The 16,801-nt window shown below is 42.1% G+C and overlaps 1 protein-coding gene across 1 annotated transcript in view; it reads right to left on the bottom strand.

The window, feature by feature from the left end:
- The window catches only part of grin2ab (glutamate receptor, ionotropic, N-methyl D-aspartate 2A, b), a 120,289-nt gene that overhangs the window by 30,499 nt on the left and 72,989 nt on the right, over positions 1 to 16,801 (bottom strand). The window contains exon 5 of the mRNA XM_067442122.1: positions 15,588 to 16,183. Within this exon, the coding sequence (XP_067298223.1) occupies positions 15,588 to 16,183 (596 nt within the window). The remainder of the gene's footprint in view (positions 1 to 15,587; positions 16,184 to 16,801) is intronic.

Genomic DNA, 16,801 nt, shown 5'->3' with positions numbered 1-16,801 from the left:
GTGAAATGTTAGTCCGAGATTAGAGGTAGTTAAATGCATATTAGGTGATGATAGTTCCACATGGAGTCACAATTGCAATTAATCTTTCTCTGGTCAGGTCTTTGTTAGTGCTATGCTAATCGTAACACATTATTGCAATAGACTTCAGTATATTAAGGCTTTGTAATACAAGTATTACACAGGGGTATAAAATAAAATGAAATGAATGAAAATGATCCCATAATTTACTCACCCATCCTAGGTGAATATGACATTTTTCTTTCAGACGAATATAATCGGAGTTATATTAAAAAAAAACGTCCAGCTCTTCCAAGCTTTATAATGGCAATCCAAAATATTAAGACCAAAAAGTGTACCCATCCCTCCATTATACACACATGGCTCCACGTGGCTCTGGGGGGTTAATAAGTGCCTTCTGAAGCAAACTGATGTTTTAAAAAAACAGAAAATTATCCATATTTAACATGTTATAAAGTAAAATATTGGACCGCTTTCCATGCTTATGAATAAAGTGTAGTGCCTCTTGCAGTTCAAAAGAATTTACACTTCGTCCGACACCATCGTCGCACCAGTTATGCTTTTTCCATAAGTGGATTACAGAAGACGGTCCATCGAAAGCTAGATATTTTACTTTAAAATGTGTTAAATATGTATATTTTTCTTACAAAAACCTATCCATTTTTTTTCAGAAGGTCTTTATTAACACCCTATAGCCGTGTGGATTACTTTTGTAATGAATGGATGCACTTTTTTTGGGCTTCAAATTTTGTGCTGCCATTTACTGCCATTATAAAGCTATTGGAAGAGCCAGGACATTTTTTATTAATTTTTTTTTTTATTATAACTTTGAATGTATTCGTCTGAAAGATGAATGGCTGGCTTGAGGGTAAGTAAATCATGGGATAATTTAAATTTTGGGGCGAACTATCCCTTTAAATCCATAAGCCTTTATTTCACATGAAAGAAGAACTTTGATTTTTTGTGTGTACTTCATGATATCTTTTCAACATATTCTTCAATCTCTCATTCCCTTGGAAAAAGAGCAAGTGGTTTATCTCCTCAGTTTCATGGCGTGTCATTGACTTAAGTAATGCTGCAGCACTCCATGTTCACATTGCATGTTACACCTTTTAAATTTAAAGCATAGTTACTGCAAATATCTGTGATCAGGCATTTATGTAATAATCATGACAGACCAATCACAAACTAGGATTTGAAACCTAGAAACAACCATGATTACCCTAGCAACCACATTGAAACTCATGAGAATTCTTCAGATCAAAAACAACAAGAAATGATGAATTATTAACTGAATAACAGAGACCTTTAAATGGCATTTCGCTAGCACAGAACACAGGTTTGTCACTAATAATACACGGGCTGACATATCCAATGCAACCAAAGAACTGGCCCAGTAGTTATTATGTTGTTTTGTGTGCTGAAAGACAATAAATAGGAGGTCAACAACGAGGGAAAGCCACAACATAATGCTTCAGAATCGATTTTCAGAGATCTAGCCTTGCCTACAAGCGAAGCAAGTAAACAAGGCCAGAATCAAAGGACAGCAAGCACAGAGGAAAACGTCTGATGGAAAACAGATCGGTGCTCTCATAATACAGCACTGCTACCGCTAAGGTGTTTAATGTTTTAACAGTATATCAAGTGTGGAAAATACTCCCAGATGAAGCCGACTTTAAATCTGTACAGTGAGAAATACAGTACGTGTGACTACATTAAACCTGAGCGAGGGGGAAAAAACCAAAAACCAAAAAGTGGTACTCAAGATGAGCTGATTATAATCGATGCCATTTACAGTTAATGTGTCAGACTGTGAATAATTTGGAGTAAAGCAGTTTGCCAAAACTCTGGCAAAACAAAAAGCAGACACTTTTGCCTTAGGCTGTGAAATCACTCAAGCGCTTAAAACATGAGACTTGTCAGCCTCATGGCAGCGTCTTCTGTGTAAAGGTGATAATGTTGCAGGAGGTGCTTATGAAAGGAGTTGTTGTGTTCATGCTTGAGCAGATACAGCAGGTCTGGGTTGGGCTCACAACAAACAGTGAGATAAACACAAACACAAACTACAGACAGAGCTTACAGAACTCTCCAACTTACTAAAGTTTACCCATCATAACTAGGAAAGCATGATATAATGGAGGCAGTATTGACTACAGATGTACAAAACTACAAAATCTGTGTGATCCGATATCTGACAACATATGATACAAAAATAAAAACATACTAATTATGACTAAAGACTGATGTCTGTATATGATGCAGTCACAACTATTTAATAGGTTAAAATGTAATTTCACTAAATTGCTATAACTTTTAATGCACAAAAACTGTAATTAAATCACATTCAATCACATTTAAAAATCAAATCCCACAAAAAACCTCCAGCCTGCACACTTAATTTTTCCTTGTGTCTGCTTTACGTGTTTCACGGTTGAGCAGCCCACATGCGCATGCTCTTGCTTAATAGATCGGTAAGTTTTAAAGATCTAATTAGTATCAACAATTAATCGATCGTTGATTAATCAGTAGCATCCCTAGTAGAGGTAGACCGAGGTGTATTTTGCAAATACCGATGACCACTAAAATTGGAAAATATGGCAAATAACAATAATAACAATAATATAAATAAATGAAAACTTTCTACTTAATGAATGGTCTAAAGTCAACAGCGCAGTATTTTTGGTGTTATTTAAAGGCTCATTACTAATATGCACCTACAGGCGGGTGCAAAACGCACATGCTTATTACACACACAGGGATCCGCAGCAGCACACAAACATTTTTAAATAGTACAAATAAAAGGATTCTCTCTGGAGAAGCATTCAGTCTCTCTGCTTACAAAATTCACCATGTAAATATCTAATCCATCATGGTGCAAGTGCAACTGGCTTTTAAAGGGAAAGGGAGATGAGACGCCCCCCTTACTCATTAAGAGACTAGGTGCGCTGACCAGGTTTTTTTGTTTTGTTAAACTTGCAAAAGTGGATTAGGACTTGGCCTTAGTGCACCTGTGTCACGTGCTGCAGACAATGTTCTAAGATTGTTGAAATAGGGCCCATTGTCTGGAAATGAAGGTGAAGGAATGCTGTCTGACCAACCACATTCAAGAACTGAAACTCTATCAAAATCCAGTGTTCTGTATTTTGCGTACTTGAGTTTTTGTTGTAGGTGGCTATTGTAGATTGCTCTTACAGGTTGTTGGCCTTGTTTGTTTCGTTGCTTCTATTGCTCTCCCCTTTTTTGTAAGTCGCTTTGGATAAAAGTGTCTGCTAAATGATTAAATGTAAATGTAATGAAACTATTTGTTTTATATAACTTATAAACATTTTTACAGCACTTTTTTTCTTGTGTGATTTTGCTAAAACTTAATTTCAGCCATAACAAAAATAACGTCCATCTGTATTTGCCAAAGGCTCAACAGTATATTTCTACTCACTACTTTCGACAGTCTGTACTATAAGGAGTAATTGATGCCATTGCTATTCAAGTGTAGCATCATGTATACATTTGCATGTGTGCATGATAAAATGTACAGACTTAATTAAGACAACACATACAGAACATTTGTCAGAAACAGGTTTAGCCCCTGGGCAGACAGAAGGACTAGGGCCAGAACCACACCTGCTACTCAGATGCTGCATTTTGGGTTTTTATATATATATATATATATATATATATATATATATATATATATATATATATATATATATATATATATATATATATACACATACACAGTGCCTTGCGAAAGTATTCGGCCCTCTTGAACTTTGCGCCCTTTTGCCACATTTCAGGCTTCAAACATAATGATATGAAACTAATTTTTTGTGAAGAATCAACAAGTGGGACACAATCATGAAGTGGAACGAAATTTTTTGGATATTTCAAACTTTTTTAACAAATCAAAAAAAAAATAATATTCGGCCCCCTTAAATTAATACTTTGTAGCGCCACCTTTTGCTGCGATTACAGCTGTAAGTCTGTGGGGTGTGTCTCTATCAGTTTTGCACATCGAGAGACTGACATTTTTGCCCATTCCTCCTTGCAGAACAGCTCGAGCTCAGTGAGGTTGGATGGAGAGCGTTTGTGAACAGCAGTTTTCAGTTCTTTCCACAGATTCTCGATTGGATTCAGGTCTGGACTTTGACTTGGCCATTCTAACACCTGGATATGTTTATTTTTGAACCATTCCATTGTAGGTTTTGCTTTATGTTTTGGATCATTGTCTTGTTGGAAGACAAATCTCCGTCCCAGTCTCAGGTCTTTTGCAGACTCCATCAGGTTTTCTTCCAGAATGGTCCTGTATTTAGCTCCATCCATCTTCCCATCAATTTTAACCATCTTCCCTGTCCCTGCTGAAGAAAAACAGGCCCAAACCATGATGCTGCCACCACCATGTCTGACAGTGGGGATGGTGTGTTCAGGGGGATGAGCTGTGTTGCTTTTACGCCAAACATAACGTTTTGCATTGTTGCCAAAAAGTTCAATTTTGGTTTCATCTGACCAGAGCACCTTCTTCCACATGTTTGGTGTGTCTCCCAGGTGGCTTGTGGAAAACTTTAAACAACACTTTTTATGGATATCAATAAGAAATGGCTTTCTTCTTGCCACTCTTCCAGAAAGGCCAGATTTGTGCAGTATACGACTGTTCCCTATCTCGAGGGAACTTCGAGCTGCGTCGAAACGCTAGGGGACGCCTCTGCGTGCCATGTCATGAAGCACTTGTGTAATCAGTCCAATAGCGGGACGATACGTCACGGGCGGGTGACGTCATCGACCAGGAAGCTATAAAGCATGCCCGGACCAAACAGTCACTAGCTTCTGTGTCTTCACAAGCGCTCTGTGTGAATTGTATGTCCATTATTGTGTGTGTGTTCAAAAAAAAAAAAAAATATAGGTGTTGTGTTCCTCCCTGCCCACGTTACATCACGGGTTGGGATACACACGTCCTAATGTGTGATGTGTTTGGGGCTCGAGCATGCCCAGTCAGCTCTCGAGGGGGTCGGCTGCGAGCATTGCGAGAGACTCCCAATGCGCATATCACGCCGGGCACTCTTCGAGGAGAGTGCTTTGGCTCGCGGTCCTCAGGGCTCGGGTCCCGCTGTTGCCGAGGCGCAGCGAAGGCTCGCGTCCTGGGGATCACAGTTGGATCTAGTGGCGGGGTTAGAGACGGGTGATCCCCTATCTCTGCCTTTACCCGCTGGATCTCATGCCTCAGTTAGCGAGCTGGAAGCACGCTCTGCGGTTTTCTTCCGCTCGCGCTGAGGCACAAACGCAGCGCAGCACTCCAGCTCCGAGGAACTGGATGTTGTTAGCGCTGATGGTGATCTGCCAAAAGAAAACGACACACACACACACTCATAAAAAGAGGTGCTATTGGTGTAACTCGCGCTGTGTCCAGGTTAAGTTTAGACTGGCCGGCCGAGTGTCAAGAAGTTCGCCAAAAAATAAATAAATATATAAATAAAATAAGAAAGAGAAAGAACAATATAATGGCGAGCAGACAGCATGTTTGAGATTACGAGGGGCTGAATCTAGTGGCTCGGATCTCGCGTTTGCCGAGGCAGCGTGTAGATCACGGGTCTACAATATAGATTCTATGACTCGATCGCGGATCTCGCGCTTGCCGAGGCAGCGTGTAGATTACGGGGTTGAGTTTAGTGGCTCAGATCGCGTGTTTGCCGAGGCATCGCGTAGATTATGGGTCTGCATCTATCATTCAGAAAGGGCGACGATGTCTCGCGGGGAAGAGACGCTTGCGAGCTATCTCTCCCCCGAGTCCGCATCGTCACACAGCCCCACAGCTGCCCACAACAAGCCGGTAAAAAAAAAAAAAAAAAAAGTCGGCTTTGGGGGTAGGGCATATTCGGCAGCAGATCAGGCGGCCGCCGGTTTGTATACGGCGGTTGCCCTGCAAGCATTTAAAACAAGCAGACCTGCTGGGGGATATTGATATGTGAAATATAAATATATATATATATATATATAATAAATAAATAAATAAATAAAAATGTCCCTCTGGGGCTTTCGGGCGGGGCAGCCTCAGCCGAGTACATCCTTTCTCAAACCTACACCGAGCAAAACAAAGAGAGAGCGTGGCCGCTCCAGGGCATTCGCGTGCTCAACTATATCGACGATTGGAACTGGTGTTAGCATAGTCGAAACAGTGGGCGTTCAGCATCGAGATGCTGTTCTCGCCCATATGAGAGTGTTTGGGCTAAGGTTGAACGGAAAGAAATGTGTGCTGGCACCTATAAGCTGCAGAGCACTACTTTTCTGGCGGTAGTCTGGGACACAAAAATAATGTCGGCTCGGCTATCCCCTCCCAGGATAAAAACGATCCTGGATACCGTGAACCAGATAAAGCTAGGTCAGTCACTCACTGTGAAACACTTTCAGAGAGTGTTAGGGCTGATGACAGCAGCGTCCAACGGGGTACCTTTTGGCCTGCGGTACATGAGACCCTTACAGTGGTGGCTCAGGACCAAGGGGTTCTCCCTGAGGGGAAACCCTTTTTCGCTTGATCAAGGTCACGCGGCGCTGCCTACGTGCCTTAGTGAAGTGAAAAGATCCTTGGTTCCTGTCCCAAGGTCCAGTTCTGGGGGCTCCTTGTCGTCGCGTAACGCTAACGACGGATGCCTCCCTAACTGGCTGGGGAGCGGTCATGAGTGGCCGCTCGGCCCAAGGTCTGAGCGGCCGTCAGCTCTCCTGGCACATAAACCAGCTGGAGCTGATGGCTGTGTTTCAATCATATAAGATCAAACACTTCCTCTCAGACCTGCGGGGCCGCCATGTGTTAGTTCGGTCAGACAACACTTCGGTGGTCTCGTATATAAATCACCAGGGGGGGTTGAGATCGCGTCGGGTGTGGAAGCTGACGCATCATATGCTAACATGGGCCCAAGGCAAGATGCTCTCGCTCAGGGCGATGTACATCCCGGGGGTCCTGAATGTAGCGGCAGACTCCCTGTCGAGGCAGGGAGTGATGCCGGGAGAATGGAGACTCCACCCGAGGTGGTGGAGGAGCTGTGGATCCGCTTTGGGCGAGCCCAGGTGGATCTGTTTGCGTCTCGAGAGACGACACACTGTCCAGCATATTTCTCCCTCACGCATCCAGCCCTGCTGGGGCTGGACGCAATGGTACAGACGTGGCCGAGGCTGCGTCTGTACGCCTTCCCCCCTCTGGCATTGCTCCCAGGAGTGCTGGAGAGCGTCCGCCGGGACGGGGTTCAGCTTTTATTGGTAGCCCCGCTCTGGCCGGGCCAAGTATGGCTCGCCGACATTATGTCTCTCCTAGAAGGTCCTCCCTGGGAAATCCCAGTCAGGAGAGATCTTCTTTCGCAGGCCGGGGGGGTCAGTACTGCACCCGCGCCCGGAACTGTGGAAACGATGGGCTTGGCCCCTGAGGGGGCCCAGTTCATAAACACGGGTCTATCTACTGAGGTGATAGAGACCATGTTGCACTCCAGAGCACCATCCACAAGGAGACTTTACGCACTCAAATGGAGAGTTTTTGTCGCCTGGTGTACGCACCAGGCTTTGGACCCTGTTAACTGCCCGTTCGGTTCAGTTCTTGAGTTCCTACAAGAAAAATTCTCCGCAGGGTTATCTCCGTCAACACTGAAAGTATACGTGTCGGCGATATCTGCTTATCATATTCCATTAGATAATGCATCATTGGGGAAACACCCTTGGGTCATGCGTTTCCTTCGTGGTACTTTGAGGCGCAGACCTGCGGCACGCTCGAGGGTGCCTACTTAGGCAGTGGCACCCTCTTGTCTGGAGTTTGCACCAGGAATGGTAAAAGCATTTCTCTTCCCGAGGGAAGGATATGCTCCCAAGGTCCCGACTAATGTGCCGGGACCAGTAATGCTGCAGGCTTTCTGTCTGCCTCCGTTCACTAGTCAAGACCAAGAGAAGCTAAATCTGCTATGTCCGGTCAGGGCCCTAGATGCATATGTCCACAGGGCTGCCCTGTGGCCAAACTCAGAACAGTTGTTTGTGTGTTTTTGGGTCCCCGAGCAAGGGAAAACCGGCTTCAAAGCAGATGCTTAGCAAGTGGATAGTCGAGGCTATTTCGCTCGCTTATGAGTCGGCCGGACATCCTTCACCAATGAGGGTCCGCGCCCACTCCACTAGGAGTATGGCTGCCTCTATGGCTCTTATTTCGGGAGTTTCATTGTCAGAGGTATGTGATGCGGCTGGGTGGTCCTCTCCGCATACATTTGTGAGGTTTTACAATCTAGATGTAGCCTCTACACCGGGGTCCCGGGTGTTTCTGGGTTGATTCACACATACAGACATTTGGGACTCTGGCGGCGTGGGTATTGAGGTCCCCTAGCGTTTCGACGCAGCTCGAAGTTCCCTCGAGATAGGGAACGTCTCAGGTTACGTATGTAACCATGGTTCCCTGAGAGGGAACGAGACGCTGCGTCGAGATGCCATACTCCCAGCATGCCTGTGATCGATTTGTTCGACTTTTCCAGAAGCTAGTGACTGTTTGGTCCGGGCATGCTTTATAGCTTCCTGGTCGATGACGTCACCCGCCCGTGACGTATCGTCCCGCTATTGGACTGATTACACAAGTGCTTCATGACATGGCACGCAGAGGCGTCCCCTAGCGTTTCGACGCAGCGTCTCGTTCCCTCTCAGGGAACCATGGTTACATACGTAACCTGAGACGATTGTTCTCCTATGGACAGAGTCTCCCACCTCAGCTGTAGATCTCTCCAGTTCATCCAGAGTGATCATGAGCCTCTTGGCTGCATCTCTGATCAGTCTTCTCCTTGTATGAGCTGAAAGTTTAGAGGGACGGCCAGGTCTTGGTAGATTTGCAGTGGTCTGATACTCCTTCCATTTCAATATTATCGCTTGCACAGTGCTCCTTGGGATGTTTAAAGCTTGGGAAATCTTTTTGTATCCAAATCCGGCTTTAAACTTCTCCACAACAGTATCTCGGACCTGCCTGGTGTTCCTTGTTCTTCATGATGCTCTCTGCGCTTTAAGCCGGGTGCACACTGTGCGATTTTGCCCACGATTTAGCCATCTGAGACAAATTTAGCAAATCCTAAAAGATTCCTCAGATCCTAGGCTAAAATCTGACGTCTTTGGTCGTTAGTTTGACATGTTCACCGGCCGCCGATTAATGAGCGCTGCGATCAAATTTGACCTCTGACGAAATTCTGGCAGTGTCAGAAGATTTGGCACAGAATCCTGCAGTGTGACTTCTCCTACGACAACAGTCAAATATCCCGTTTTTTCAAGACAAACTATGACCAAAACGAGTGCTAGAGATTTCTTTGTAGCCAGCATTTCAGTCCTGTGTGTAATGCAGCTCACTGTCACCGAACGCGTCATTCATTGATGATATAAAACTCCAGATGAGTTTTCATGCGCACGTCCGTTTTTAGCGCACTGTCACTATCGTGCAGTCTGACATTAATGCCAACTGAGATCTTACAGTGTGACATGGCTTACATCGGGGATCATGTTCGTACAGTCTGACAAGGGACATTCGCAAAGGATTTTGAAAAATCGCAGTGTGCATTAAACGGACCTCTGAGACTATCACAGTGCAGGTGCATTTATACGGAGACTTGATTACACACAGGTGTAATCAAGGTGTAATCAAAAAATTGATTACACACAGGTGTAATCAATCACACAGGTGTAATTCTATTTATCATCATTAGTCATTTAGGTCAACATTGGATCAGAAATCCTTACTGAACTTCTGGAGAGAGTTGGCTGCACTGAAAGTAAAGGGGCCGAATAATTTTGCACGCCCAATTTTTCAGTTTTTGATTTGTTAAAAAAGTTTGAAATATCCAATAAATTTTGTTCCACTTCATGATGGTGTCCCACTTGTTGTTGATTCTTCAGAAAAATTACATTTTTGTATCATTATGTTTGAAGCCTGAAATGTGGCAAAAAGTCACAAAGTTCAAGGGGGCTGAATACTTTCGCAAGGCACTGTACACACATAATCATATATATATATATATATATATATATATATATATATATATATATATATATATATATATATATATATATATATATATATATATATATATGATTGCCTTAAGATAGACAGCCAACTGTTCTATATTTTTCAAACTTTAACGGTCATCTTACAGAACATTACAGCAGCATTTTCGATTACAACATGACCATTCTGTTATATAAAATACCCCTGTTCACATTATGTGTACACTTGGCTATAAACAATATCACAACACATCTATCCATCTTTCTCGGAGGCATTTTGAAGGTTAATTCTAGCTCTGTGGATGGTGGCGTCATACAAAATGTTCCCACATTGAAGAGTCTGCAGTGTCCCAGATACAGACAGCCTTAGCAACGAGGGAGAGATCAAAAGGAACACCTACTCGGAGCAGACGGATACCAACGCTGCAAACAGCTACTGATGGTAACCCATGGCAACTCCTGATAACTGTGCATTCTGGAAAAAAAAGGCCACAGCAAGTGCCTTCGCAATCTATACTAACAGTAGATTTCGTTTCCGACTACCATGTGCGATACAGACGTCTTCATGGCCAATGCAGACATCACAAGGATGTCCTTGCAGCTCAGAACGGAACTGAAAACCAATCCAATCATTGAGATATAAAAGGAATTGGGCAGGAGGAATTAAATGGGATCCAAAATAGCAATCTTTGTGCTTCCTTAAATATCCAGCACCTCTCAAATGGAGCAAGAAAATGTGTTGCTTGAAAAAACTCCTTGTTTGTCACTGCTTAGTAAGCTGAGACTCAGAAAGGGAAAAAAAATTGAGACCTAAAAGATGAGAAAAATAAGGAAATTAAAGCAACAGTATACAGGATATCTGCAGTTTCAATTTTAATTAAATTAAATTTGCTTTTTGAGACCTTTTTTATGACCTGCACAAATAGAACCAACCAAACCAGCCAAACAACTAGGGATGTCAATTTACATGTATTACCATAATATAGCATTGCTTAAATTAATAATCAATTAATTGATTGATCGTCAACCTTAACCTATTAAATTCAGAGCAGGGGGCACTACCAAGTTATCATGTTACTTAACAACTTGCTTTACCAACTCAAAATAGGTGTCATTTTAAAGCTTAAGCTTAGCTTTACAGTGAATATAGGGAATAACAGGTGCTTTAAAAATTGCTGACATATTAGAAGTACTCCATTTTCATAGTGTGAAAAAATAACTGCTGTAAAATCATAGTACATAACAGAAAGGTCTCAACCACCAGAATACAGCAGTTAGAGACACATGGTCACTACGCCGTGACCCACATTTTTAAGAATTTGAACCAGGCAAATGTATGTCTCAAAAATTTGAGCATGAAGCAACTAGAGTCATCAAAAATATCGAAAATTACATAAAGTAAAAATAAATGGAATTTGGGTAAAGATTACGGACATTACAGTTTCCATGGTAAATACACAATACTAACATGACGAACTGTTAATAAAAATTAAGGACACGGATTCTGATAAATAGAATGAACATCATACATTTATAAATCCTTCCCAGCTAACACACAACGTACTTCGTGTTGACCGGTAGGCTGATAGACACCTGTATTTAAACAATCTGTAAGCGCTCTGTGAAAAATGTAATTGATGCACATTTACAACATGTTTGTGAAGCGGTGATCGTTGTAGCCAATCACAGATTTGATGAGTGTGAGAGCACAATGGTTTATGATTCTGCTCAAAGCGTCACATTTTTTAAATTTCAGTACCGATTTGGTATCGCGATCAGTACTTTTGACAACACAATTTACTGGTTATATAATTTATTGGTATTGACAATTTCATGATTAACAACGCAACTACGATGTTGCCTGCTCGCAATTTGATTTGATCTTTATTTATTTATATATATATATATAAAAAAAAAAATAAAAAAAAAATATATATATATATATATATATATATATATATACACACACACACATACACACACACACCTTTTTTCTGAATGCGGAAGTCTCGCCTGACTCATAGCAGAATTATCCTTTCCATTTCTGGTCTTTGTGTATCTAGTCAAATTAGCATATCTTCTGAGCTGATAATGTATGGACAGCATCCAAAAGTAAGTTAGACCATCTTGGCGGCATTCATAGTTTGTTCAGTGAAAAACTTTATTGTCTATGGGAAAAAAATAGTGAAGTGATATACAGTCCGCAGTTAAAGGTGCCATGTGTAAAAATTGAGGTATCCAAAAAATGACCTACACGCATCAAAAGAATGAGAAGAAATAAGGGCGATGATGTCATTAAAAAAATGTCAAGTTATAGTGCTGCAGAGATATCAACCTTAATTAGCAGTAGCATTTCTAGCCCCAGCCCGTCAGGTATCGTAATACCAGTCTCTGCGACATAACCACCAGCCAACCTGGCGTACTTGAACCTGATGTCAATCGTGTGGAAAGTACAGCCCACTACTTCATTTCAGTTCAGGGAAGAGAGTGGACTGATGGCCGAAGCCCTTGGCCCCTTAAATGTATCTGATATGATAAAAATTGCTGTTTTTACCTGACCGGAAAAAGCGGAAGTGCGGGCACCCGGCGGCTGTGTTCCGTCCCGTCATAATAAAAGTCCCGGTACTCGCGAGCCGTTTAGAATAGGTGCCCTCCAGTGGACGAAAAGTTGCATAGTGCACCTTTAAATGTTTTAAACCTTTTACAATATGATACACAAATTAATGAAAACAGCACAGCACGAAACTTGTACAATGCTATAGGCTACATATTTCTCTGTCTCACTCTCTCTCGGAGATGGCAAGCATTTAGGCTCTGTATGCTCTCTAGAATTTGTTCAGATTTGAAATTTCTATCAAATTGTTTAGCAGTTTTCAAGTATCGATGACATAAGGATGAAGCACACCATTGTTTCCTGGGCCTGGTATCTATAAAAGCTTTTCTTTGACTAAAAAGGAGGTTTTCAGCTCTGAAACTTACAGGATAATCTTATTTTACCATGAACTTTTATATATCAAAAGCTCAAGGGAAAGCTGATTTCGCAATTCATCACTCTATGTGTTCCAAAAACTAAATGTTCTCTAATCAGTTATTTATGGAGTTCAACTCCTCTTATTGAGGCTGTTTGATGATTGCCCTGACATACCATAAAGTTCCTCTGGAAATTTCTATTTTTTCCTTTTATTTAACACTTAGAAGATATTTAAATATATATATTTATCGGGACCGGGAAAGGTCACAGAGTGCAAAGAATAACCGCACAACATCTCGAAGCACTGCCCACGAGGCCATCAGTTCGGACATTTAGAAGATATAAAAATGCTATAATTATAATAAACAATAATTATTTTGTGAGTTATACAAGGAATATTTGTTAATTGATTGTTAATTGGTCCCTGCGTCATCTACCATCTTGCTTGTGACCATCTGACCCACCTGTGTTGTTGTTTGTGTTACCGGTTTCTACCGTGAGTTGTTGGAAATAAAGACCATCTTTGTACTTGCATCCTGAGCCAGTCTTTGTTACAACATCCAGTTAAAGCCCCAACTACATCCGGTTTTAATCAACTATATTAATGATTTTGAGATTGTAACAGAGACAGATACAAATATTTCCTCCACTGCTCACCCTGACTTCGAGTCCCCTATGGTGAGCCACGAACCCCCTGGTTGAAAACAACTGATCTCGAGACCTAATACAAAATCAGTGAACGAAAATAAATGCCATTGGCTATTTCTTTTTATTGACCTTTATGTTTTGCTGGCTCTAGAACACACTAAAAGACTTGCTTGTCACCCTATTATGTTTTAAGTCCAAGAACATCATAGATGCTTAAAGCGTGTGCTCTTGTGACAAACTCAGAGTAGTCACAAACTTTTTTTAAATCTAGCCAAACGGTCAGATATGTGCATTGGTGCGTCTCTGAGCAGCAATGACCAACAGCCAATAAGATTTCCAGAAGAATGAGCAGCAATGACCAACAGCCAATAAGATTTCCAAGAGAAAGAGTGCTAGAGGAACCCTAAAAAACATGGCATTGCTAGTGGCAGAAAGCTACTGTCCACGTCTGCACCACCACGGTCTCATCCATATTGTTTGGCTCTTTTTTTCCTGTTCTGTGCAGACGTTGTCAAGAATGAACTTACTATGGGTTACCATTCGCACAAATTTGTGCCTTGCGAAGGGTGCTGAGTTTGTGTCTTGTAGTGCATAGAGGTCTGTAATGCCTGGAGAAAGCTGTCCGTTAGTATTCATCTCAATGCCAGTTGCTCGGTCTTCTCGGAAGTATGCAATTTGAATTCTGCCATCTTTGCTCACAGCCACTCAGTTCCGGACACAATTGTTTACGAGTCAATCAGGGGCTAACTGGACCATGTTAAACAGCCAAACCTTGACCCCTTAGTGCGTGCCTGTCCATATTTGTCTCTCAAAACATCCAATACAATGGCATTAGCCTCTCTGTTTCTCCCAAAACTCCCAAATGCGTTCATATTTTATGTATAAACATTTCTTTTTAGAGAATTTATAACTCAATAGAAGTTCTCTCAACATGACCGCAACCATGAAAGGGTCACTTATGTGCAAAAAAACCCAGCTTTTTCTAGGCCCCTCATATACTGAACATCATTTTGACACATTTGTCAAAAGTACTACTCGTTTCTTTAAGCACTATTCTCATTTCTAAGTGCACCAATTGTAGAGCGGAATAATGTTCTCTGGAAACCCATGTTAGCCACTTTGCTATGTTCAGTTACAAGAGACAGTACTGATAGTCAGTGAAGGACTAGCAAAGGAACAGCTTGCCCAAAGAAATAGGTGGCCGAGTTGTAGTCCAGATAGACAAGGCAAAAGAGTGTTTACATAAAGTAAGTATGTTGCGATTACAGAGTCTGAAGAAGATTATGCATTATCATGTTAAAGGTGCTGTATATAGGAATGGCAGCTAGAGGTTAAAATGGGTACTGCAGTCCAAATTCAAAATATTGTTTGTCACTCTTCCTCAGATGTGATGCTCATGCGGGTTGCCAGTTAGAGAACCCGCAGCAGGAACGAGCGCAATTGACACCGGAAGGCGAGGAGACTTACACACTGTAAATTGAGTTGATTTATCCGCGTTTTAACGTGCTTCCTTTCATAGAGATTTTATGATGGATGCCACTGCTTTTAGGTCAAGAAGAATCTAGGATCTCTGACCCAGTTTGTTTGCTGGCTTCCATGGCAATAAGATGCGTTTTCCAGCAACTGGCAACCTGTGGTGTCGAAATACTATTGGGTAAATTGGCAATGTGCGTTTTGACCAAACCTAAAACAGACATTCTGACACGGTACGCAAATTTCAAAGTAAAATAAATGGCTGTAGCATTGTTTTTCAGAGACATGAGTATGTGAACTCAGCATGTTTCCTAATTATCTGCAAAGATATGATGTTTTTTTTTTTTGCTTTAGTTCAGTAAAAAAAAAAAAACGGCACCTTTAACATTGATGTTGAAGTATAACTACCATTGCAAAGTACATTTACTTCAGTTTGCTTCTATATTTGTGCATGTATGTCTATTTCATTATGCAGACAGATGCTTACCTGCGCAGCGCACTTGCCGGCACCTCTGGCTTCTCAGATTGGCTGTAGCAGCTAGCTGTACCGTCGGGTATTCGACCTTCCTCTCTGAACATGGCAGCGGCCGCAGAACTGATAATTCCTACAGCATCCTGCACGCGTGTCTCCAGGGGATAATCCCATTCGTCGTACGCCACAGATATCATCCCTGTAGGAAAGGCTTCCGGGGTATGTTCGATATTTCCTGTCGTCAAACTAGGAACAATCCACACAAAGCCAGCCCCGGTGAGCCCTAGCGAACGGGCTTCATCCATAACCAGTGCTGCTTCGTCTTTGGAGCAGTAGAGAAGGATGACAGGCGACTGGATGCGTTTAAGCTGCACGTGGGCTCGGTCCTCGGGTTCGCCAACACCGTCCAGTGTCACTACGCCCTGAAGGTCCCAACGAATGAAGCTGTGGTCCACCGTGACACGTATGGTGGCTATGAACTCCTGGAAACCTGGGAATTTTGTGGTGACCACCGAGAATACATGCCAGTCATACTCCTCCATTATAGCAAGCATCAATAGCGCCTCTTGCTGGAGGGAGGCCCCAAACTGGAAAAACGAAGAACTGGCATCCTGGAGGATAGAGAGAGAAAGAAAGAGAGGCAGCAAGAGGGAGGGAGAGCCAGAAAGAACAGGTGGTGGAAAAGAAAAGGAGAAAGGGAAACATGAGTAGGAGTGAAGACAGAAAAGGAAAGTTAGATAAAGAAATGCAGGGAAATACAAACCATGTGTTGTCACATCCAACTCTGATAGTTGGGTAATTGTACTTCCACCTGCATTTTTGCCAATGGACAGTTGTCAGTTCTGATAAATCAACTAAAATACCATAGCTGAACCTTAACTTTAAAACAACAGTTTCTTATTTCGACATGGTAAGCCTTTCTGTAAGCCTGTTATTTCATGTCGTGGTAAATAGGGAGGTGATTCTCAGATGGTGTTACTGAAGAAAAAAAACAAGGGAATTTGAGAAAAAACTGAGCTGCACAGTGTGAGGATTTAATGTAGTCAACTCAAGTCCAAAGAGACGATTTTAATGTTACTCCTAATGTTTCACTGATGCTGTTGCAGCACATTATTCTCCTTTTTATTTCAAACCTAATGCAGAAATAATGTTTCCATCGTCGCTATTATTTACACTGCATACATCATTTACACCAAACTCACATCATTTATCTTGTTTTATACATTTGG

This window comes from Pseudorasbora parva, chromosome 4 (assembly GCF_024679245.1).
Source record: "Pseudorasbora parva isolate DD20220531a chromosome 4, ASM2467924v1, whole genome shotgun sequence".
Lineage (NCBI taxonomy): Eukaryota > Metazoa > Chordata > Actinopteri > Cypriniformes > Gobionidae > Pseudorasbora > Pseudorasbora parva.
Note: the sequence above shows the minus strand (reverse complement) of the source record. Positions and strands in the feature narration are given on the sequence as shown.